Here is a 23,133-nt window from a genome sequence, read left to right as displayed (position 1 = left end):
ATATGAGATGGAGATTCTCTAAAGTTGTGTTCAACTTTAAGCATTTTGATATTTGGATAAAAATTAAAGGTCAATATTTAAAAATTTTTGAATCTTGACCCTTGACTTTAATTCAAGGATTAGGATTAACAACTTACCAATAAAGTTATAAAAGCTTTTAGCTCATATTTTTTAAACAGAAAAACATTAAAAAAAATTAAAATAAATGCCACATTCTAAGATTAGGATTAACAACTTACCTATTAATGTCACATTCCAAAAAATAATAAAGAAAGCCGCTTGCGGACTGCCACGTGACAGGAGACGTTTTTAGAAAAGACTTCGCCTCAGTCCTCGTAGCGTTAGTCATGTACAACTGTACTTCATGTTGCATTTCTTGGTAATTTGTCCAATGAATTAAAATTGGTATTCGACTAGTTTGGTTATCTGAGTTCCATTGAAATTTGGAACATTTGTATCTTCTGTATAATTAATATTTATATATGTTATTGTGTTAAATGAAGTAAAATATTTTCTACCGAATATATGTTTTAAATTCAAACTTTAACATAAAAATTCATTTATGTATTTAAGTTCTAAGGTACTTTTGAATAGAATTTTAAATATGGTTCCCGTTGACAAGTTATTAAACTTTTTCACATTTTCATATTCATGGCACCGACTTATATTAAGTTGTCGTCATAAAAATTGAACATTAGTCTCTAATTGACATTTTTGAATGTCTATTTAAGTATTTAGTAACAATCTAACCATACTTATTAATACAAAAGATACTCGTAATTGTTAACCAAATTATTAAACTTAGTTGGGAACTTTTAATTTTTAGTTTTAGGCTTTTGATCGTGCTCAAAAACCTATTTGTTTCCATTTGGATGATTCACTGACATGTGATCAATAATTAATTAAAAATTTAATAAACTTAATAATTAAAAATTTAATAATTTAATCAATTTTTATTTTTTTTTACTTAATAAACAAAAATAATCGTCAGTTACTTATATATTATTTATTACATACCGACATTATTTATATATTCAGCCAATTAATACGCTCAGTACTTAATGATTAAATGAAAAAATGGACCCTAAAAATTGTTAACTGATTCACTTATTGCCTATAATGATTTACCATTGATGTTGCCTAATGATCATATATCACGTAATCGTCATAAGTTTCAAGCCCAAACTTATTTAGTCATAAGGTTGACAAGAGAAAACATACATATCAGACACAAAACCATCTAAATTAAAATGCTTACATAAAAGTTAAAACTATCAATTTAGAATAATTCGACTAAAAAAGTGCACATATTTATCGATTTTACAACACTTTCATTCGGATAATCCTTAACCAAAGAAGGCTTAATTCTAAAATAAATATATCAAAATTCGATTGACGATCTTCATTCATACACGAATACACAAGAATCATCGATCATTACATCCCAAAAATTCCTTAAAACAGTTAATGCTCCCCAAATTCCCAATTCTCAAACCGCCACTAAAAAAACCCGAACCGCCGTAACCCGATCCATTACAATTTATCAAACCCCCTTTCTTCACATCTTCAATAAACCAACAAAAACAAAACACAAAAATCACACACAAACCCCTCCAATGGCTCTCTTCGCCAAAAACTCCCACCGTCTAACCAACCTCGCGTGTACAACACGCGCCGCGGCAGCCTCACTCCACACCACCCGCCCAACCTTAGCCGAATCCTTCTCATCACCGGCACCGTACTCCCGACCAGGTCCACCGTCAACGGGATCACCGGAAGCCGGGCTATCGAAAACGGCCGAATTCGTGATATCGAAAGTGGATGATCTGATGAACTGGGCGCGTCGTGGATCGATATGGCCGATGACGTTCGGATTGGCGTGCTGTGCGGTAGAAATGATGCATACAGGTGCAGCTAGATATGATTTGGATAGATTTGGGATAATTTTCAGACCTAGCCCTAGACAATCTGATTGTATGATTGTTGCTGGTACTCTTACTAATAAGATGGCCCCTGCTCTCCGCAAGTAAATCCCCCTCCCCCCACCCTTTTTTTTATATCTATATGTGTATCTATAGGTTTGACTGTAACTATTTATTTATAAATTATAATATATGTGGTGGTTTCAAGAGTGTTCTAAAATTTGTTTATGCAAAAAGCTAAAAATTTGGGAACATGTAGTAAAATGGCAGTTTACTCTTCCAGAGTGTCCATTGTGGTAATTAACACTTGATTTGACCAGCTAAAGGTTAATAATTACCGATATAGCAGGTAAGATGGGTGATGTGAAAAACATAGTTTTGACATGTGACCTATTTTACCTCTCATGATGGTAAAACGTGGTAAAAGTCAGGCTTAATGAAGTAAATTTGTATTGGTGTGATCTAATCAACTTGAGGAACTACGAGGTGGATAATTTGGTAAATTGATTAGGACCTGCTGTTTAAGATTGTTATATTTGGAAGACCTGATTAGTATTTTCTGTGATCAACAATGCATTCTGGACTTTAGTTTTGGATCTTAGTCTGATGAAATTATATAACATTCTCTCCAACACACCACCTGCCCAGAATAGAAAGCAGAATTGTTACCTACTTAATTGTATTTGTTATTAGTTTTGAAGATAGGGCCTGGAATAAAGGATCGTTTGCTAATGTGAAATAGACTGACTATGATAAATAGTGGGAAGTGGCTCAATGATCAGGCATTCACTTTATTCGGCTCTTGTAGAATTTTTGGTTGCATATGATATTCAAGAGGTATTTAGATGTGTGGTTTAAATGATTATGTGATATTGGATCATCAAAATCAGGTAATGAGTTAAGATAAAACTAGGATTCTAATAGAAAAAGTTGTGGCAGGGGTTTTAAGTTTTGTTGTGGTTATGTATCTTGAAGTTGTAATAACTACTATAATGATTATGATTGTAAAATGACCAAGTAATGATTATTACAACTTCAAGCACACCTAAACTATCCCATTTTACCATGTTTTATTATAGCTGGTTATCAGATTCTAAAATACATACCGTTTGTTCATTTTAAATATATATTTAAAGAGCCCTTAGGTTTACATGGTTTGTGTGAACAAGTATCAGCTATGTTAGTTGGAATGTTGGATATACCTGATACATGCTCTGGTATAACACCAGTGCTTTACGATACTTAAGCTTGCACAGATATAGAGGAATTAAAAGTTTTATCTTCTTGTGTTTGATTGTTCTCTTTTGTTTTCCATCTTTCAGTTTTAACTGCATTGGGAGTCTCAAATCCCAGATTTTGGTATCTGCGAACCTTAGATGAAGTTTGTGTTTATTAAATGCTAGTGATTCTGTTCATGTTAGAAAGATTACTCAAGAGTCAAGACAGTATAGTGATTTAGTTTACTCTCATGACTTGAATATCTTTGTTTTGGCATGAAAACTTAGGTTTTTAGTAGTTCAATGATATTATTTCGTTAACGTTAATAATATAAAATATGCATGTCAGTGCATTGTGACTATTGTCTTTTGCCAGTATATATTAGAGTCCAACTGGATGTAGATATGTATATTCTTTTTGAAGTTAATCGAGTTCTATATAGTTACATAAGAGGTAATAAGAAGGTGATATGCATGAGGTTTGAAATGTAATTATTTTTAAGTTTTTAACCATTTTAACGTCAGGCCACTTCTGGTCTCTTGCGAAACATAATAGGAATGTTTGGGTTGTTTGAAATTGTGCATATATCCTCTTGGGTTGGGTGTCTGATATGAACCCATCCCATAATAGGCTCGTATCATGCCATAAGCTAGGTGTAGAACTCACTCCCAAAAGCTAGCTCAAAGGAGGAGGGGACACCTAGGCTTATAAACTACCAACCAATCCCATACTTGACCGATGTGGGATCATATCAATACCCCACCCTTTGAAGAGCTAACGTCCTCGTTGGTCACAGACTCACGGTTGGCTCCCTTCTCCTTGAGTCCAAGCCACCACTCTATAGGCCACCACTCCGAGAGTTGGAACCTCGAAAGGTAGGGTTGGCTCTGATACCGATAGATACGAACCCATCCCATAATAGGCTCATATCATGCCATAAGCTAGGTGTAGAAATCACTCCCAAAAGCTAGCTCAAAGGAGGAGGGGACACCTAGGTTTATAAACCACCAACCAATCCCATACTTGACTGATCATATCAGTGTCAAATCATTATGCATAGGGCTGTGCGTCGCTTCAAAAACATAGAGAGTCAGAACTGAAATTGAAACAAAAAGCGGAACTGAAATTGAACAAAAACCAGAACTGGTCCGGTGCAGTGCATCCGGAATCTTCAACTCGTGAAGCAGTTTGCCTAAATAGTATCACATCCTTTGTTAGGTGCTTGTGTTACATGTTTATCTCTTATATAAAGGTGTGCAAGTAAAATTAGGTAATAGAAGATAAATACTAGCAGATAATTAGGACTGAACTTCAAAGAAAATAGTTCTGTGAAACTATTGTAAACGAATAGCAATAACCAAACATATAGAACCAACTTTCTAAATCTTGTGTAGCGTCAGGAAATAATAGCTACAGCTGAGCACATAAAGTTCATTGTCTACAAATCTCAATTTTTGACACAGACCCAAAGTGGAACTGTTTTAGAACTACTACAAACAGAAAATAAATATTGTCTTGTGCTGGTTGCAAGCAGTTTTAAATAGTATGTTTGTTGAAATAAACCAAACTTTTTTATTCAAACAGTTTCTGTATCACTACCATAACTATAATTGAAGTAGGCAATATATATGTATTGATTGCAATTTTACTTCATAATGTAACCTGTAGCAACTTTTAGCTTGTATGACACATTTCTTGTGTGGTTTGACATGGTAAATTGTGTTGCAGGGTATATGACCAGATGCCTGAGCCAAGGTGGGTAATTTCTATGGGAAGCTGTGCAAATGGAGGTGGATACTACCACTACTCTTATTCTGTTGTTCGGGGTTGTGATAGGATCGTTCCAGTGGACATTTATGTTCCTGGTTGCCCACCTACAGCCGAGGCCCTCTTATACGGTCTTCTCCAGCTTCAGAAGAAGATCAACAGGCGCAAGGACTTTCTTCACTGGTGGACCAAGTGAGACCCGCAGTCATGTACTGAGCTGGGCTTTTGGCATATATGCTTTTATCAAATAAGTTCTGTTTTTGCTCTTCCTGCATATCTTTCCATGAAGGGAGAGCAATTATATGATGCCATATTGTCTCTGCTCTACTGTTGGATGGTTTTGTATGTTTTCGTTATGTACCATTATGGTTTGTTGTTCTTGTCAAGATTGGGACTGAATAAGACACCCAAAAAAGCTTGGATAAAATTTCTTACAAACTGTCGTTGATACTATTTGGTTATTAGTAGTGAATTGCTCCTATCGAGTTTAAGGGAGCCTGAGATTGCTTTCCCAGGTATAAATGTATTTCAACTGAAGAATCTCAAGGCATTGTGCCTGGAATGACATGTGTAAGAAGTTGCTCACTCTTTTGTCAATTATAATACAAGACAATGTACCTTAGATCTTGTTTTCGTGCTGATTTTTTTGTTGTTGATTGAAACACAATTGTCAACCTGTCGTGTTTGAATTTTAAATGCTATCATTTTTTGAACATGAAATTTTGCAAATGGTAGAATCAAGATATTAAACCTCAAGTAATCGGGACATAATCTTGTTGGCATCATGGGATGGTTCAATGCTGTAAAAGAACATCAATGAGGTTTGTTGATGTTTGTTTGTTGTTTAAGTGTTGTCAAATGACTGAACACGGCAATTAAGCAAATTGGCTATTGTATTGTGTTTCTTTGTTTAGGTTTTTAATCGAGCAAACCAGAACATTAGACGAATAAGTATTTGTTTTCTAAACAAAAAGAACGCTTTTTCATGCCCACTCAATTGGAACGGTAAAATAACCAAACAAACATAAATAAATATAAATATACATGATGACTGCTTTTGTATATTTGTTTGTGATTCTTTGTTCGTGTTTACATTTGTTTAACTAAATAAAAAAAAAAAAATCTTGTTTGTTAGCTAATGAACATAAATGGAACTTTTGCCAAGTAGTTAACATTTCATTTACTTATGGTTTAGGTGAAACATTCGTACAGTTATGGAAGTTTAGAACACAATACTACAGTGTGGTCTCTCTTAGCTCTAAGTTTTGATTAGGCGTTGAATAACTATAAAATGCAAATAAAAGAGTTGAAATTCATAGATGTTTTAGTTTTAACATTTATGAAAATGTATTTTATGAGAAAATCATAAATCAAAACTGCTAATAAGATGCCGGAAGATCGTTTATTTACATATTTTATTTTTCTCAACAAACAAACACCCTATGTATGTCACATATTAACTTATACGTACCGTACAATGTTCACGTGACCATGAACTAAGGATCAGGTATTTGCTTCTAGCTATAAAGCCTATAATAAAATGTGATACCAAATACTTGTAGTTATGAATTAGAGCAAGAACAAACAAATTGGAAGTTGATTGGAGTAGTTTGATGTAATGGACTTATGAACGTAGTTTGTCTTAAATATTACCTTTTCTACTGTTTCCATACATGTCTTGTACTTGTAATTCAAGTAGCTCCTTGCTAAGTTCGTTGATTAATAAAATTCATTTTCGCTAATTAAAAAAAAACTCGTAATTATGTTATTAACTTATTACACTATACAGTAAATAATAATTTATAATAATTTTTTTTTTTTTTTTGAAAAGAAACTTTCATTATCGTATCGCCAACATACCCAAATCGGGCAGTGGCCACCATATTACACATATCTACAACATTTACAAAACATTGAAGGAGCACCAATCACTCCAATTTAAAGAAAACTTTCTACCTCTATTTCTATACCAAAGAAAACTAAAAGCCTTGATATCTTGAAAAACCTTCTCGGCAACTATAGATTTTCCTTCAAACTTCTTCTCGTTTCTAGCCCGCCATATACACCAACAAGTGACGAAAACAATTCCTTTGAAAATCTTCCTGCCCTTCTTGTTGAAACCCATATGGTTGTCCACTTCAAAAAGATCTTTTATCGAAAAGAAATAGATGGGACTAACCTTACACCATATTCCCACTTTGTACCAAACCGAAGCTGCCAACGAACAGCTACATAGAAGATGCTCAGTTGTTTCCTCGCCTTCTCTACATAAATCGCATATGGTGCTATCAAAGAGGCAATTTCTGTTCTTAAGAGCCACCAAAGTCGGCAGTCGATCCAAAGAGACTCTCCACATAAACACGTTGCACTTCTTGGCTACCCACTTCGACCATTTAAAAACGAACCTTTCGCTATAATCAACTTTTCTTCTCAAGAAGACCTTGACACTTTTAACCGAGAACCTACCGTCCGCGTTCCCAACCCACCTCCAACTATCACGATTGTTATTCAAAACAAAGGGTGACAGGAGCTGTAACAAACTGTTCCAACCCCAATTCCAATTACAAACATTCCAGACAAAACTATTACCTCTCTCAAACCTATCTTTCACAACACATTTTTTCTCCTAATTTTTCTAATATCACAACAATTTGACATTGTAATCCATTTATTAGCTTTCATTCATCACCTCTTTGATTTTTTCATGTACATAGCTTCATTTTATAATTAAGAGAATAATTAGATGATGATTTATGGCTTTACTCAAACTTTTAAACCGGTAACTTTATTTTACTCCATTTCCGATACAATTTCCACCTTCCAAATCCCCACGCGCCAATAAAAACAAACTATATCTACATCGGCTAGGGTTTTACACACACTCTTTTCCTCACTCACTCACCCTCTCAATCACTCACACACACACACACACACACAAAACCATGGCCGACGAACCACACTACCACTCCGGCGGCGATTCCGCCCCCGTGAAACGCAAATACGATGACTCAGTTCCTCGTCGCGCCACCGGATTCTCCGACGGACCTCCGTCTTCCAACTCAGCTCCGTCGTACAACAACGTTCCTCCACCAATGGACGAGATCCAGATCGCTAAACAGAGAGCTCAAGAAATCGCCGCTCGTATCTATAGCAGCGCTGAAGCTAAAAGACCTAAATTTGAAAACGGCGGCTCTGGTTGGGATTCTAATGATAATTCTGGTTTTAGCTCTGCTCCTAATGGTATAGTTTCTATTTCTATTTCTAGTGTCTGTATCTATCTATATATATGCGTGTGTGTAAGTTTGTATCTATATGTTTATATGTATTGCTTATATATACATTTTAGAGCTGTTGAAGACCTAGTATATATACATACATACATTATATATATATATATAAATTAGATTAAGTTGAATTTGATATATGTATTATTGATTAATTCATAGTAGCATGTGTTTGATCGTCAACGAGAAAAGGAATGATTTTTAGAGAGTTTAGGTTTGTATCGGATTGGATTTTAACATAGTGTTATTTATGCATATGAATATTTATATATGTGTGTGTGAAATGAAAAGATGATTCATAGTATTCTTTAGAGAAGTTGAAAGTATGAATAGATAATTTAATGACGAATATTATGTTAAACAAATTTTGTTTCCGTAACTTGATTATGAAAGGGTTTACATTTAGGTGTTGAAATGTAAAGTTTTTTATGTTTGTTGGCTTGGTTGGTGTTGAATGGAACTTGGTCATGTCAAGTTGTTGTGTTTATAAACGTATAAGATATATTAGGTAGTACTTGTAGTGTAATAATTGTTTGAGTGCATTTATCTAAGAAATTCTTGCGGCACTTAAACTTTATAGTATGTGTCTAGTATTCTTCAAGAATTAGCTATTATTGAATTTTGAAGTACAAGATTGAAGACCACACTTACGGAATTAGAGGTTATTTTCTTATTTGTATGGCATAATTTTCAATCTAGGAAACTTTTGGTTTTGAAAACTATATATCTCATTAACTATCATAATAAACTGAGTCCGTCTCTTGACTCAGTTTCCAAGTTTTTCTGTCACACCTTAACGGCTTTACCAGGGTTTTGATTTTGATCTCGAAACATGTGTACTTATTTTTGTCCAATTATCGGATTGATTGAGGTTGATCTTCCTTCACTTTAAAGGACCTATACAAAGAAATTCTATCCCATAGCTTTTCCTATGCCATCCTCCCTCCCCGAGTTATGTCATTGGATTCTTCTCCTGAACCTACTCTGTCATATGACAAATGGGCCTTCTTTATTGGATGAGATCTAAACTGAGGTTCACGAGATTGTTGTTTGTCTCTCTAATACCACCAAACTTAGTACTCCTAAGTTCAATAATGGTGGTTTCTTTGCTGCTTCTTCTCCAGACTCAGTTCCATCAGACAACTCTGTGCCTCCTCCAATGGATGAGATTCAGATTGCTAAACAGAAGGCTAAGGAGATTGCTGCTCGTATCGCTAAACAGAAGGCTATGGAGATTGCGTCTTCTCCAGACTCAGTTCCATCAGACAACTCTGTGCCTCCTTCAATGGATGAGATCCAGGTTGCTAAACAGAAGGCTAAGGAGATTGCTGCTCGTATCGCTAAACGGAATGCTAAGGAGATCGCTGCTCGTATCTTTAAAGATTCTGAAGCTAGGCACTCTGAGTTAATTAATGGTGGATTTTCTGCTGCTTCTCTTGTTTTCAGTCTGCCATACAACAATGTGCCTCCTCCAATGGACCAGATCTAGATTGCTAAGCGACCTAACTTTGATGATAACAGAACAGATTGGGTTTCTCAGGATACATGTGATTTCAGCTGCAGTTCTACTGATTCGAAGCTCATGTCTCTTCTTTAGGGTTTAGAGCTGATGATTTGTGATTATTTTTATAAGTTGCTTAATTGTAGAGCTCGTCTACAGTTTGAGTAGATAGTATTCATTAGTTATCTAAATTTAAAGTTTACGGGTGATGATTACGTTTCCTAGACGTTGGCATGTTCTTTTTTTGGGCACATTGTTTGAGTAGATAGACCGTGCTTGTTTTGTTACACGTTAATAGTTTAATATAACTGTATGATTTTGGTATTGGCTTGCTTTTTTTTCTTCAACTAAGTGCATTAATTTTCACACAATATGAGCCAACACAAGCAATATAACATGATAGTTCAGAATGAAGGACCATTGTACGTCTGTACGGAAGTTTGTTTACTGTTTGAGTAGATACTACTTGAAAATTGAGAACTACCATTGTAAACATGAAATTTGTTGTAAGCCGTTAAAATGTTACAGCCAACACAATATCTGGGATGAGCTGTATGTCTGTGTGGGAGGATGGTTCCCATCTATTGCTAAGTAGTAATGGATTGTTGATTTGTAGTTTCTGTTTTCTGATATTGTGGTTAATCTTAGGCTGTTGCAAATATCTGAAATTTAAACTTTTTATGCTAATTATCAATTCGTGATGTATTGTTGTATATTAATTTTCACTTAAGTTTGCCTTTTCGGTTTTTTAAATAAATTTTGGGTGTTGGATAGTAATGTTTCTTTTAAAAAAAATGGTTTCTTGTTTGTTTATATATTTTAGTTGAAGTACCTAAAACATCTCGCTACTTAAATTTTTTAGATCTTTTTGGCTCGGCTAGGTTAGCTTTCCTGGTTATTTTAATGAATGTATAATTGCGACAGAAGCTCATGTTGGCTACTGCTTTTCGTTTGAGTTATTGATTTAATACCAAAAGGGTGTTCCTTTGAAGTCTTCTCACTTCTGAATGTGTTGTTATTGCTCAGTTAGATTTCATTTGATGGATTTATGTATGAATTAATGCAGATTTTGGATCTACTGCTCCTTCAGTGCCTTCCTCTTATGGTTATGGAAATCCAAGCAAAAAGATTGAGATACCACAAGGCAGGGTTGGTGTTATTATTGGTAAAGCTGGTGAAACTATTAAGTATCTTCAGCAGCAATCTGGAGCAAAGATCCAGGTTACCAGGGACATGGATGCAGACCCGCATTCACTTACTAGAGAAGTTGAGCTAACAGGCTCTGAAGAATCTATTGAAAAAGCTGAGAGGTTGATTAAAGATGTTCTTGCCGAGGTATATATTTGGTTAGCTTCATAGCAACTTAGTTTTTTGAGTTAGTATTAATGATCTCATGATACCATATGCATCCTTTATTTAAGCTTTTCGGAATTGGGATGCATGTATTTACCAAACATATGTGTTCTTGAAACAGGCTGAGTCGGGTGGTTCTGGGACAGTTTCTCGAAGGGTGAGTGGTCAGTCAGGTGGGGCCGAACAGTTTGTGATGCAAATCCCGAGCAGGAAGGTAATAAATGTTTAAACTTATTTGCATTTTACTGTAAGTTTGTTGAAGTGACTTTCAGTTCTGTACATGACAATATGTTGGATATGCTTACAGGTTGGTCTTGTTATTGGCAAGGGGGGTGAGACTATAAAAAATTTTCAAGCCAGTACTGGAGCTCGTATTCAGGTTTATTCAATTTTTTAACTCTTGTGGATGTGGTCGTGTGGTTACGTAGCTCATGCGATATAACTGAGAATTTATCGCATTATGCGTCTTCCTTTCTTATCCATGGTTTGGTATCTTTATTGGAAGACAGTAAATGTGTTAGTAATAGTATACATAATGTTAAAAGCTATAATAGGAATGCAGTAGACTACATGAAAAAAAATTTTGGTTGGCACACGAGTACATTTTATCATTGTTCAAATACTATTCATATCTTGTTTTCTACATTATCTTCTGTAATAATAGGTCTAAATTAGAAATTAAAGCATTTATAATGTTAAAAGCTATAATAGGAATGTAGTATACTACATGAAAAAGTTTTTTGGTTGGCACACAAGTACATCCTATCATTGTTCAGATACTATTCATATCTTGTTTCCTACATTATCTTCTGTAATAATAGGTCTAAATTAGAAATTAAAGCATTTATAATGTTAAAAGCTATAATAGGAATGTAGTATACTACATGAAAAAGTTTTTTGGTTGGCACACAAGTACATCCTATCATTGTTCAAATACTATGCATATCTTGTTTTCTACATTATCTTCTGTAATAATAGGTCTAAATTATCATTTCAACTCAAGAAATTTACTGCTGAAACATGTATTGATTATAATCTTGCGAGTTTATCACATTGAATCAGGTTATACCACTACATCCTCCCCCTGGTGATACATCTACAGAGAGGACCGTACAGATAGATGGAACAAGTGATCAGATCGAGGCTGCAAAACAGTTGGTTAATGAAGTAATAAGTGAGGTATGACATTAATGACATTAATTGCCCTGGTGATCGTTGTGTTACTTCGTATTATTATTCATTGTTTAATATGGTTTTTTGATTGTTCTAATTTATAATGACAATTTTCCTGCAGAATCGTCAAAGAAATTCAATGGGTAGTGGTTACTCTCAGCAAGGTTATCAAGCTCGACCCCCTGGTCAACAGATGCAGCAACAAGATTATTATGGCTATGCACAACCTGGTGCATACCCTGGTCAACAGGCTCAGTACACCCAGCAGCCGTATGCTAGTTACCCACAACAAGCAGCAGGTGGATATGCAACCAGCTGGGACCAATCGTCTGGTCAACAAACAGCCCAGGGAGGTGGTGGTTATGATTACTATGGTCAGCAACAAAGTCAACAGACCCAACCACCAAGTGCATCGACCCCTGCAAATGCAACGTCTTATGGTTACGGTCAACAAGGTCAAGGTTATGGACAAGAAGGTTATGGAGGGTATGCATCTGCACCTCAATCAGGTTATGGTCAACAGCATGGTTACAGTAATCCTACACCGGGATATAATTCTGCCGGTCAAACCACTGATGGCCAAAATGCTGCGTATGGGGGTCAAGGCGACAATGCAAGTCAAGCTCCTCCAACATCTGCTCCTCAATCTGGTTACAGTCAGCCGCCAGGTCCTAACTCTAATTATCCACCTCAGGGTGCTAGTCAACCCGGATATGGGGCCCCTCCCACTTCCCAGCCAGAGTATGGAACTCCTGGATATGGTGGTTATGGACCTCCTCCAACACAAAAGCCTCCTGCTTACGGGCAGCAACCCCAGCAGTCGCCAAATGCTGCTTCCGTACAAACTGGATATTCTCAACCCGGATATGGAGCACCACCTGCTTATGGTACTGCAGGATACGCCCAACCACCATATGGTGCACCACCTGTGACTCAACCAGGTTATGGATCATATGGAGGTGGTTATCAACCTCCTGCTTACTCTGCTGATCCTGCTGTAACTGCAGCTCCACCAACTCAGGTGGCTCAATCTGCTCCTAAAGCCTCTCCTCAGCAAAATTGAGATGTTTTCTATTGTGTTTCAAGTCAGTGATAGCTTTAATATTAGGGTATGTAGGTTGTAGTTGAGTTGGATACAGAGGATCCTGTCTATTGCTTAATGATTTTGTCGATTCGGTTGATTTACCTCTGAACGGAAGGTATCCGTCTTTCGTATATGATTTTTCTGCACCAGTTTAATTATTTTTGCTTATGTGAGAACATGAGGAATTCAAGATGTTACATCAGCTTTTTAATTTGGTTAATCCGAGTTACATAAGCCATCTATTTCAAATTGGATTAAATCACAATATATTGATTTATGGGTTAGATCAGAATCATCGGATGGATGTTCATCTGCTTGGAGTACCATAAGTAGGCATGGCAATGGTACTATTCACAAGGCCGAAAGAATGGAACATGGATCCATTGCCATGCCTACTTATGTGACACGATTTTTGGGTTAGATCAGAAACCGATGTCACTCAAACTTTTGAGCTATATACGTGTACGTGATCCATGTTCCAAGGCCGAAAGAAAGTCGGATCAAGGAGAGAGAGACTTCATGCATATGATAACACGAACAACTAAAGTTGGGAAATGATCATTTCACTTTTTCTCAGTCAGCTGTAGTTCAAAACTATTACAAAGTTCTCTTCAACCGGAGAATTTAGAAAACCCGTGTTATATAACACGGGTAAAAATTAATGGTCAAATATCTCTTTGTATCATAATATCACTTTAACAATTATATTTGGATTATACGAACTTTATTTTGGGATGATACAATTAAATATTCTTGATTTGACATAAATTAACAATGTTATTAATTTAATGTAATTAAAAGATATGGTTATGACATTTGCAAGTTAAAATAAAATTTGGAAGTCTGGGGTATACATTCATTAAATGAATACTGAACCAAAATCCATTTTTTTTGATTTGTGTATTAGTTAATTAATCCGAATTCAGTCCGGGTAATTAAAAAGATGTTTTATTATATATATATAAACAATTGTAGTAGGTAAAAAAAAAACCTTTAATCTTAACGTTATCAAATTTAATAAAACTTTGAAATAACAATCATTTGAAAAATTCAAAACACCAATATAAATGTATATTCAACTTTTGGGTACTTGGATTAATACAAATATGAAAGTGGTTTTAAAAGAACCAAAAGTCGACAATATTATAATATGCAATGGCAACTACTAATAAAAAACCATACTTACGATAATGCGAGCCAAAAATATGCAAGTGAAAATAATACATCTAGTTAAAAAATTGAATTAAAAAACTGGAAAAGAAAGTAAGGAAATAAAAAAAGAAAATGTTAAGTTAATAAAAATATTTTTTTGCAATATGACATAATTTTTTATTAAATAAGAATATAGAATATTTTTAGCTTGCCTTATCAAATTTTTTCTAAAAATACTTTTAAAAAAGACATTCTCTTTTATTTATAACTAGTTGGTTCCGAGCCCCGTGTTGCAGGCCCCAATCTCCGTGTCGCTATAAACTCGAAGTAAAAAGTTAAAACAGGATCCACAAAATGAAAACAACTTAAAAACAAAAAGTTGAATGAAAGTTTTCAATATATTAGTTCAAAACGAAAAAAAACAAAGAAAAACCCAAGAGGGTGTGACGTGATAAAATTTAAACGATTAAACGATAACATGGAAACCAAGAAGGAAAAATTACGCAAGAAAGCAACAAAAACTTGGAAAAAAAACCGAATTGATCAAGTTGTGACAAAATTCAAATGATGGAATAGTGTGGATGCGTTTCATTTACTATTCACATCATATTTTTTTGATAGAAAAAATAATAGAGATGTTTTGACATAGTTATTTGATATAATTGTTAGGAAATTTTCTATCATTTCAAATGCATTTCATGGAATCTACTCAGATTATATTTTGATGACTAACGTTACGTCGTTACCTGATGACTAGCTATATGTTTAGTTAATGACTTAGTTTACTTAAGGATCAAGATTATACATTATACATTATGATTATATAGGAAATGGTTAATTTTCTTAAAATATTAATTTAATAATCCTCTTAACATCATAAAAGTTTTACATGTGTAACCCATGATTTATCCATATGACTTGAACTTGTGTTTAGTAGGATGGTACTTGGTTACTAAGCTTATATTTTACTTACGAATGAGATTACTTGGTGAGTAAAATTATACCTTTAATTGGTTATTAAGTTTATGTATTTACTTGGTAACAATTCAAACGTGTCATAGATTTTCTATATAAATAACAAAACAAGGAGCAACTAGTGAAACTTGGACAACAACAATAAGATTAGAAAACTCTACTAAAACCAATAAGATTGGAAAAGAATACATAAGAAAATATTAAACATGAAATACTTTCTAACTAACTTGTTCTTCATTTCCGCTTAAATCAAGAATATTTGTTTATGATATTATTCCAAAACAAAATTTGTGTAACTCGGATATATATGGTTGAATTGTAGGGTTCTAAATATCATATCATTATATAGATAAAGAAATATCTGGTCATTGGTTTCTTACCCGTGTAACACGGTTACTCAATTAAAATTTTCTAACAATCAAATACAACATTTTTTGTGAAATCAATGGCGGCTACAATGAAGCACATGACGGCTAATTTCTCCAAACTTTATAAGTTTGCAGAAATATATTTTCGAAGACGGCAAAAAAAAGATACATTTCTTCCTCACCAACATGAACGTAATTTATGTGTTGAGCACTCCTTGTTCGGAAGAGGGGTATTAACACCAGGGTCAACCCGCCATATAACATAATCATCCTGCACAAGATTAGTCTCAGACTCTCAGTATACATGAAACATAATAATACTTTTATATATATATATATATATATATATATATATATATATATATATATATATATATATATATATTGACTTTTCAAGTTTTGGTTGTTAAAACCATATTCAAAACTGCTTGTACCACACCTATTGATATTTTCGTTACCAATATTAGCTCTGCAATCTAGTTTTAAATGACCGGACTTAACACATTTCTAACATGTCAATTTAGATTTCTTGTGGGGACTAACTTTCCTAGCCTTTTGATGTTTACGTGTCCCCTTGTTGTCGTTTTATCCGGTTGTCTTTTTATGTTCTACCACGATTGAAGACACATACTTCGTCTTTAGAGGTCCTATAGTTCTGTAACAGATTCATGATTTTGGTAAATATCAAAACAGGGAATCAACCATACCGTTGAGAAATAAACCTCGAGCAATGTAGTTGTCATTTTCCCATTTGCTCCTTTTCCGTATTCGTTTCAAGAATAGCATTATCTTCACGACACGAAGCGCTCAACGCATAAACCACGTTTATGTCGGTGAAAAAGAAATGCATCTTCTTTTGCCATCTTCAAACTTCCACTCCTTCAAACTTATCAAGTTTGGAGAAATTAGCCGACATGTGCTTCATTGTAGCCGCCATTAGTTTCACAAAAAATATTGTTTTCAGTTATTGGAGAATACACGGGTAACAAATCAATGACTGAATATCTCTTTATATCCTAATATGATTTTTCAAAAACAACAATTCAATCTTATATGTGTGGTTACACAAATTTTGTTTTGAGATAATACAAAAAATAATTGATTGTGACAGAAATCAAGACTCCATATCTAGTATTTTATTAGGTATACTTTTCTCTTATTTAAAGAGGGCTTAAACGTGTTTTTTTTAACTGCAGCGGTGATTGGACTCAGCGTCATTGTCTCTTCATCGTCTGGTAGAGATCGACCACGTCACCAGCACAGTCCATCTGAGAACATGACTGACGATGAAAGTCTCACTACTGTTATATACATAACAAAACTAATTCTATATAAGTTTTCTGTATGTGTTTTTGTGTGTTTCCCTAACCATAAAACAAATGTTTATATAAGCATGATTCTAACAATCATAAAGTAGCTTTCATGAAGCTTCTATGAAAAGTATAAACTTAGTCACTAAGCAAACATATATATCTTAGTCACCAAGTAAATATAATGAGGATCCCATGAAATGCATTTGAAATGATTGTGAAACATATAAATAAATATATGGGGATGAGAATATAAGGCTATCGGGTATTTAAGCTTATGTGTGGAACACTCACATATTGTTTTTTTAATCCATAAAAATCATGGGGGCTCATGCATTTATTCATTAAACAATAAATAATAAAATATTAGTATGTGAGGGGTTCCACACCTAAGCTTAAGTGCCAGACAACCTTATATTCCCTTTTTCCATATATATATATATATATATATATATATATATAGGGGATGAGAATATAAGGCTGTTAGGTACCTAAGCTTAGATGCCGGACACTCACATATTAATTTTTTAAACCATAAAAATCATGGGGGCCCAAACATTTATTCATTAAACAATAAATAATAAAATATTAGGACGTGTCAGGTTCCACACCTAAGCTTAGGTGTCGATGGCCTTATATTCCCTTTTCCCATATATATTTCTTAGTCACCAAGTAAATATAACGTGGATCTCATGAAATGCATTTGAAATGATTGTGAAAGTTCCTAAGAATTATAACAAATGACTACGTCAAAACATTTACGGATCAAACAAACCCCAATTGATCATAGATCATAGATCAACTGGTATCGCTATCATGTGACCACATGAGCCACAAATGAAGACCGCAAGTCATAGGTTTAAATCTTATCAAAGGCAAAAGGAGAAACTATATTTAGTGACCCATGTATGATAATGGCGAATCACCGGACATGAGTTCTATGCGGTGTGCGCTCTGAGTATCAACACGATACATGGGACCAGAAGATTCCTACTCATTTACCTTTTTCTACACTCAGTAAAAACCCATTTTTCAAATGTCATAACCATATTTTCAATTACACTAAATTAATAGCATCTCCTCGTATAAATTCACAAGACTCGACTATAAGGGGTGATATGACCATTTTATACCTATCGCCCACATCGTTATTAGCCATTTTATTAAATGTTTTAAGTTGATTTTATGTGCATTTGGCACGTTTATGGTGTTTGTTAGTGTTTTCAGGCTCTAAACAGGTTACGTTTTCATTTGGCGCATTTTCAGATGATATTTGGTCAAGATATAGATTCATGAGATCGAGAGTTGTTTAAGTTGAGAAGATAGAAGATTTTGGCAAGTTTACAAGTTGAAAGAAGAGAGGTTGCGGATCAGAACATTCAGACTGCGCTGCAGTGGGAGCATCACCAGCCCACTGCGCCGCAGTCAACCAAGATAAAAACGAGTACCTAGTCAGTGACTTTAGACTGCATCGCAGTGGGGGCATCACTCGCCCACTGCGCCGCAGTGAGTGCACGGGATCTGAAGGGTTTGGCCGATTTTCTGCAGCAGTTTTGAAGAGGTATAAATAGAAAATAAAACCTAATTCCAAAGGTTATCAAAATTCTTTCTAGGAGCTGCTCTACAAGGGGTTCTTTCAAGGACCAAAGCAAGAATTCCTTCCTTCGATTCATTGAAGATTCACGAGCACCCATCTAGATCGTATCTACTTTTATTGTCTTGCAGTTATTTCTCAAACAATTGGTACATTATGTTCTTCTTTAATTTTAATTGTTATTTTAAATTGATCATGAATGGCTAAACGTTTAATCATCCACCTTGATGAAATTAGACGAATGATGTGATTGCTATATTTTTAATTCAAAGAGTTGTTTCCAATTATCGTTGTGCCGAGATCTTGATGATTTAATTCATTTTTATATGTTAATATGATATTGGTGGCAGTGTGTTCTTCGTTAGTGGTACTAGTTGGATGCATATGTGATTTTCAAATGGTTGTTTGTCTATAAGCAATTATCACTAGTTCTTGGTATGATAGTGAATATCATTTTAATAAAAGGAGTCATTTTGACAACGTGTCTTATAACGGTTGGTAGTATCACGTTATCTTCACATAGGCATGATTGTTAATTCGATAGTCAAACAAACTAATAGCTTGTAAGGTTGTCAAAACATTGGTGGTACCGGCTTGGGTAATTTAACTAGCAACTTAGGTAATCGGGTAACTTGTTCACGGTTTGTGGTATCACGTGAGCATCTTAATCCTTTTACGATTATCTTTTCAACTCAAATGAATTTGGTCTTAATTTAATGCAATCATGTTTGAAGTCTAGTGAATTCAAGGTGGATGATCTTTATTTATATTGTCTGAAACTTTCTTCTACTTTTATGAGCTTTGTCTTTTAAATTCATTTTAATTTATTTGTCAAAGTGAGAATTTGAGCAACACCCTGTTTTCAAAATCATTTTACTATACAACTAGATTAAACCAATCCCCGAGAACGAACACGGACTTACCTTTTAACTATATTGCATACGAACGGGTCCACTGCCCGATAGTGTGTAGTAGTGAGTTTTTCGGTATTTCTACTCTATAATTTTAAACTCGATTTAGCACATCAAGTTTTTGGCACCGCTGCCGGGGATTGTGTGCCATTTTAGTTGTTAATTTAGTGGTTTGATCCTTCCTCACGCGTGAGGAAGTTACTTGCTTTATTAGCTTAGTTTTTCTTTGTTTATCACAGGTGCATTTGACGTGTGGTGTTAGTTGTGTTTGCAGGTTTATTTCTTAGTTGATGAACTTGCGTTCCTCGGGGTCGACCTCTGAATAGTCCTTTGAAGACTCCGACAAGACGTAAGATTAACTTCACAACACCAACACCATTCTCACCTGTAGCTAAACCTACTCTTGATTCAGACGAATAAGGGTTTTACTTAGAGGAATTCTTCGATTTAGCAGTTGAGAAAGAGGAGATGGGTGACGAATAACCAAGGGATCCAAATGACATTCGCTATGGCGATAGGGTCTGAACTATTCTTGCGACCCGTGGCTCAGCCATTAGACCTCCTGGTATTGATCATACTTTCAATTTGAAAGGTGGTCATCTCAAGAGCATAGAAGAGGAGAAATTTGATGGAAAACGGAAATGGGACCCTTACCAACACTTGGATAGGTTTGAAAAATTGGCTCAGCTTTATCAATATGGTCAAAATCAAATGAATGTCGTTAAGCTTGAGACATTTCCCATTTCGATCATTGGAGATGCACTTGATTGGTTTAATAATCTTCCGGAAAATTCAATCACTACTTGGGACCAACTAAAGGAAGCCTTCATAGGTGAGTTTTACTCGATTAGAACTCAAAGAAGGTTGGAAAATTTGATTAGGTCCTTTGAGCAAGATCATGGAAAGGATGTTGTAGATGCATGGATCCGTTTCAAGGAAATGTTAAGGAATTGCCGGGGCCATAACTTGACCAAGGAGCAATATGTTGAGTTGTTCTTTGATGGTTTGGATAAGAAGTCTAAAAGAGAGTTGGGTTATGCCTTCGCTCGAAGTTTCATTAAAATTACACCCAATGAAGATTTTGAAATTTTGGAAGCCATGGCAAAGGATAATGCAACCATGGATGATGAAAGGTTTTTGAAAAATGAGAGAAGGATGAATAGAGGTACTAAGGAAGGTAGAGTTGCAAAGGCTGAGACTAGTAATGATTCTGGGGTGATTGGAGAGATTCAGGCGCCATCTTCGCGCATAGATAAAGGTTTTGCATCTCAAGAGGCTAGGTTTGGAGCTCTTGAGAAGGATGTTAAAGTTCTAGCGGATGGTTGTGACCATTGTGGTGACATGCATTTATTCTGAGGATTATCCCAACCGGGGGCGTGAAGATGTCAACTATATTCAGAATCAACCACAAGGAAGCTTCCAGCGCAACACCGGTTTCCAGAACCGGCCCTCAGGTAATACTTCTTACAACTCTTCCTTTCCTACTAATAATACTCGTTTCTTAGGTAACAGGTGGAAAAGGAACAACTATCAAAATCAGCCACAACATGAGACTTAGCAAGGCCAAGGATCAGGTTCTTCTTCTTCTAATGATGATCCTAATGCTGAGTTGAGGAAGATGATGAAGCAGTTGGTGACTAATCAAGCTAAGACAAATACTAGTATTCAGATGATCAGGGATGACACTAAGGCACTGAGTGAGAGGTTGGACAGAATTGACAGAATTGACGGTAAAGTGGAGATCAACATGAAGAATCAATGTGTGAACTTTAAGGACCTTGAGAATAGGATGGCTGCTCTTACTAGGCCACAAGGTGCTTTGCCTAGCAATACTCAGCAGAATCCCAGGCCGCAGTTCAGTCCGGGCAGATCAAGGTCCTAACAATGGACAGAAGTACACTCCACCTCCAGTTCGTCAAGAGCAAGCCAAGGCTATTACCACTCGTACAGGTAGAACCTATGACCCTCATAATATGCCTAATGTTGTTGTTTCAGATATGCATGATTCAGGTAATGATGATGCTGATATTGAAGAGGAAATTGAGATGGAGGATAATCCGACCGTGAAGACTCCGGCCACACCTCCAAAACCGGCTGTGGAACCCGAGGTTAAGCCATATAAGCCAAAAATTCCATTTCCACAGCGGTTCAAGAAAGCAAAGTTGAAGGAACAATATGACAAGTTTGTGAATATGATTAAGAATGTTCACATTAATGTTCCTTTAGTTGATTTGATTCAGGGGATGCCGAATTACGCCAAGTTCATTAAGGAGCTTGTAACGGATAAAGGAAAGATGGATGAGGTGAAAGCTACTTATCTTAATGCTGAGTGTTCTTCTATCTTGCAGAACCAAATTCCACCAAAGCTTGAAGATCCAGGGAGTTTCCTTATTACTTGCACTATTCGTGTCCCTGACTTGTAAGGCACTTGCTGATTTAGGTGCTAGCATTAATTTGATGCCATACTCGGTTTGGAGTAAGTTGGCTTCAGGTGTTTTGAGACCTACCCGTATGAGTATTAAACTAGTTGACCATTCTTTTCAGTATCCCATTGGGATTACTGAAAACATGACTGTCCGGGTAGGCCATATTGTGTTTCTAGTTGACTTCGTTATCCTTGAAATGGAGGAAGATACGAAGGTACCCCTTATTCTTGAAGACAATTCCTTAATACCGCGGATGCTATCATCTGTGTGAAAGATAAGGAAATTTCTTTGGGTGTGGGTACTGATAGGATTGTTTTTAATGTGTAAAGGTCTATTAAGTATTCTTACTCTACTGACGGGTCTTGTTTCAGGATTGACGTTATTGATGATGCTTTAGACCGAGAATTTCAGGAACTGATGGAGACTGATGTTGGAAATGAGGAGATTACTTGCTTAGGAGCTGGAGATATTGATGATGAGGAATTGTTTGCAGAGGTTATGGCACTTAGCTTGGATGAGACACCTCCCGTGGATGAGAGTTTTGAGGAGGTTGTTGCTGATGGAAGTTCAAGGGTACCGAATTCTGTTGATGTACCACCTACTGATTTGGAGCTTAAGCCATTACCTACCCATTTGGAGTATGCTTATTTGTCAGGTGAATCTTCTTTACCCGTGATTATCTCGTCCTCACTCTCGAGTGACGAGAAAGATTGTCTTTTGTCTGTGCTTCGAGCCCATAAGCGGGCTTTTGCTTGGAAGACCACAAATATCCCAGGTATTAGTCCAAATTTTTGCCAACATAAGATAGATTTTGTTGATGATGTTAAGCCCGTTGTCCAGAGACAAAGGCGACTTAATCCTAACATGAAAGAGGTTGTAAAGAAAGAGGCAATTAAGTTGTTAGATGCATGGATCATTTTCTCTATTGCTGATAGTGCTTGGGTAAGTCTTGTCCATTGTGTGCCCAAAAAGGGGGGCATGACAGTTGTTGAAAATGAGAATAAAGAACTTTTGGCCACTAGGACTATTATGGGTTGGCGTGTTTGTATTGATTATCGTAAGCTTAATGATGCCACCCATAAGGATCACTTTCCC

At 35.6% G+C, this 23,133-nt stretch overlaps 2 protein-coding genes and 1 long non-coding RNA gene across 3 annotated transcripts; 2 read left to right on the top strand and 1 right to left on the bottom strand.

The window, feature by feature from the left end:
* The first annotated feature begins 1,560 nt into the window (after positions 1 to 1,560).
* LOC122600652 (NADH dehydrogenase [ubiquinone] iron-sulfur protein 7, mitochondrial) lies at positions 1,561 to 5,534 on the top strand. Its single transcript, XM_043773404.1, has 2 exons — positions 1,561 to 2,026; positions 4,869 to 5,534. The coding sequence occupies exons 1-2, from the start codon at positions 1,617 to 1,619 to the stop codon at positions 5,101 to 5,103; spliced, it is 645 nt and encodes a 214-aa protein (XP_043629339.1). The 5' UTR covers positions 1,561 to 1,616; the 3' UTR covers positions 5,104 to 5,534.
* Positions 5,535 to 7,792: 2,258 nt separating this feature from the next.
* LOC122600044 (far upstream element-binding protein 2-like) lies at positions 7,793 to 13,522 on the top strand. Its single transcript, XM_043772692.1, has 6 exons — positions 7,793 to 8,147; positions 10,759 to 11,027; positions 11,167 to 11,259; positions 11,353 to 11,424; positions 12,108 to 12,224; positions 12,340 to 13,522. Exons 1-6 carry the CDS (start codon positions 7,850 to 7,852, stop codon positions 13,279 to 13,281), a joined length of 1,791 nt encoding a protein of 596 aa, XP_043628627.1. The 5' UTR covers positions 7,793 to 7,849; the 3' UTR covers positions 13,282 to 13,522.
* Positions 13,523 to 15,797: 2,275 nt separating this feature from the next.
* Positions 15,798 to 17,145, bottom strand: LOC122600375. Its single transcript, XR_006324041.1, has 2 exons — positions 16,505 to 17,145; positions 15,798 to 16,068 (listed from the first exon to the last, which is right to left on the bottom strand). It is a non-coding gene; the product is annotated as an uncharacterized LOC122600375 (long non-coding RNA).
* Between the last annotated feature and the right edge of the window lie 5,988 nt (positions 17,146 to 23,133).

This window comes from Erigeron canadensis, chromosome 5 (assembly GCF_010389155.1).
Source record: "Erigeron canadensis isolate Cc75 chromosome 5, C_canadensis_v1, whole genome shotgun sequence".
Taxonomy (NCBI): Eukaryota; Viridiplantae; Streptophyta; class Magnoliopsida; order Asterales; family Asteraceae; genus Erigeron; species Erigeron canadensis.
This window is presented reverse-complemented; position numbering and strand designations above follow the sequence as displayed.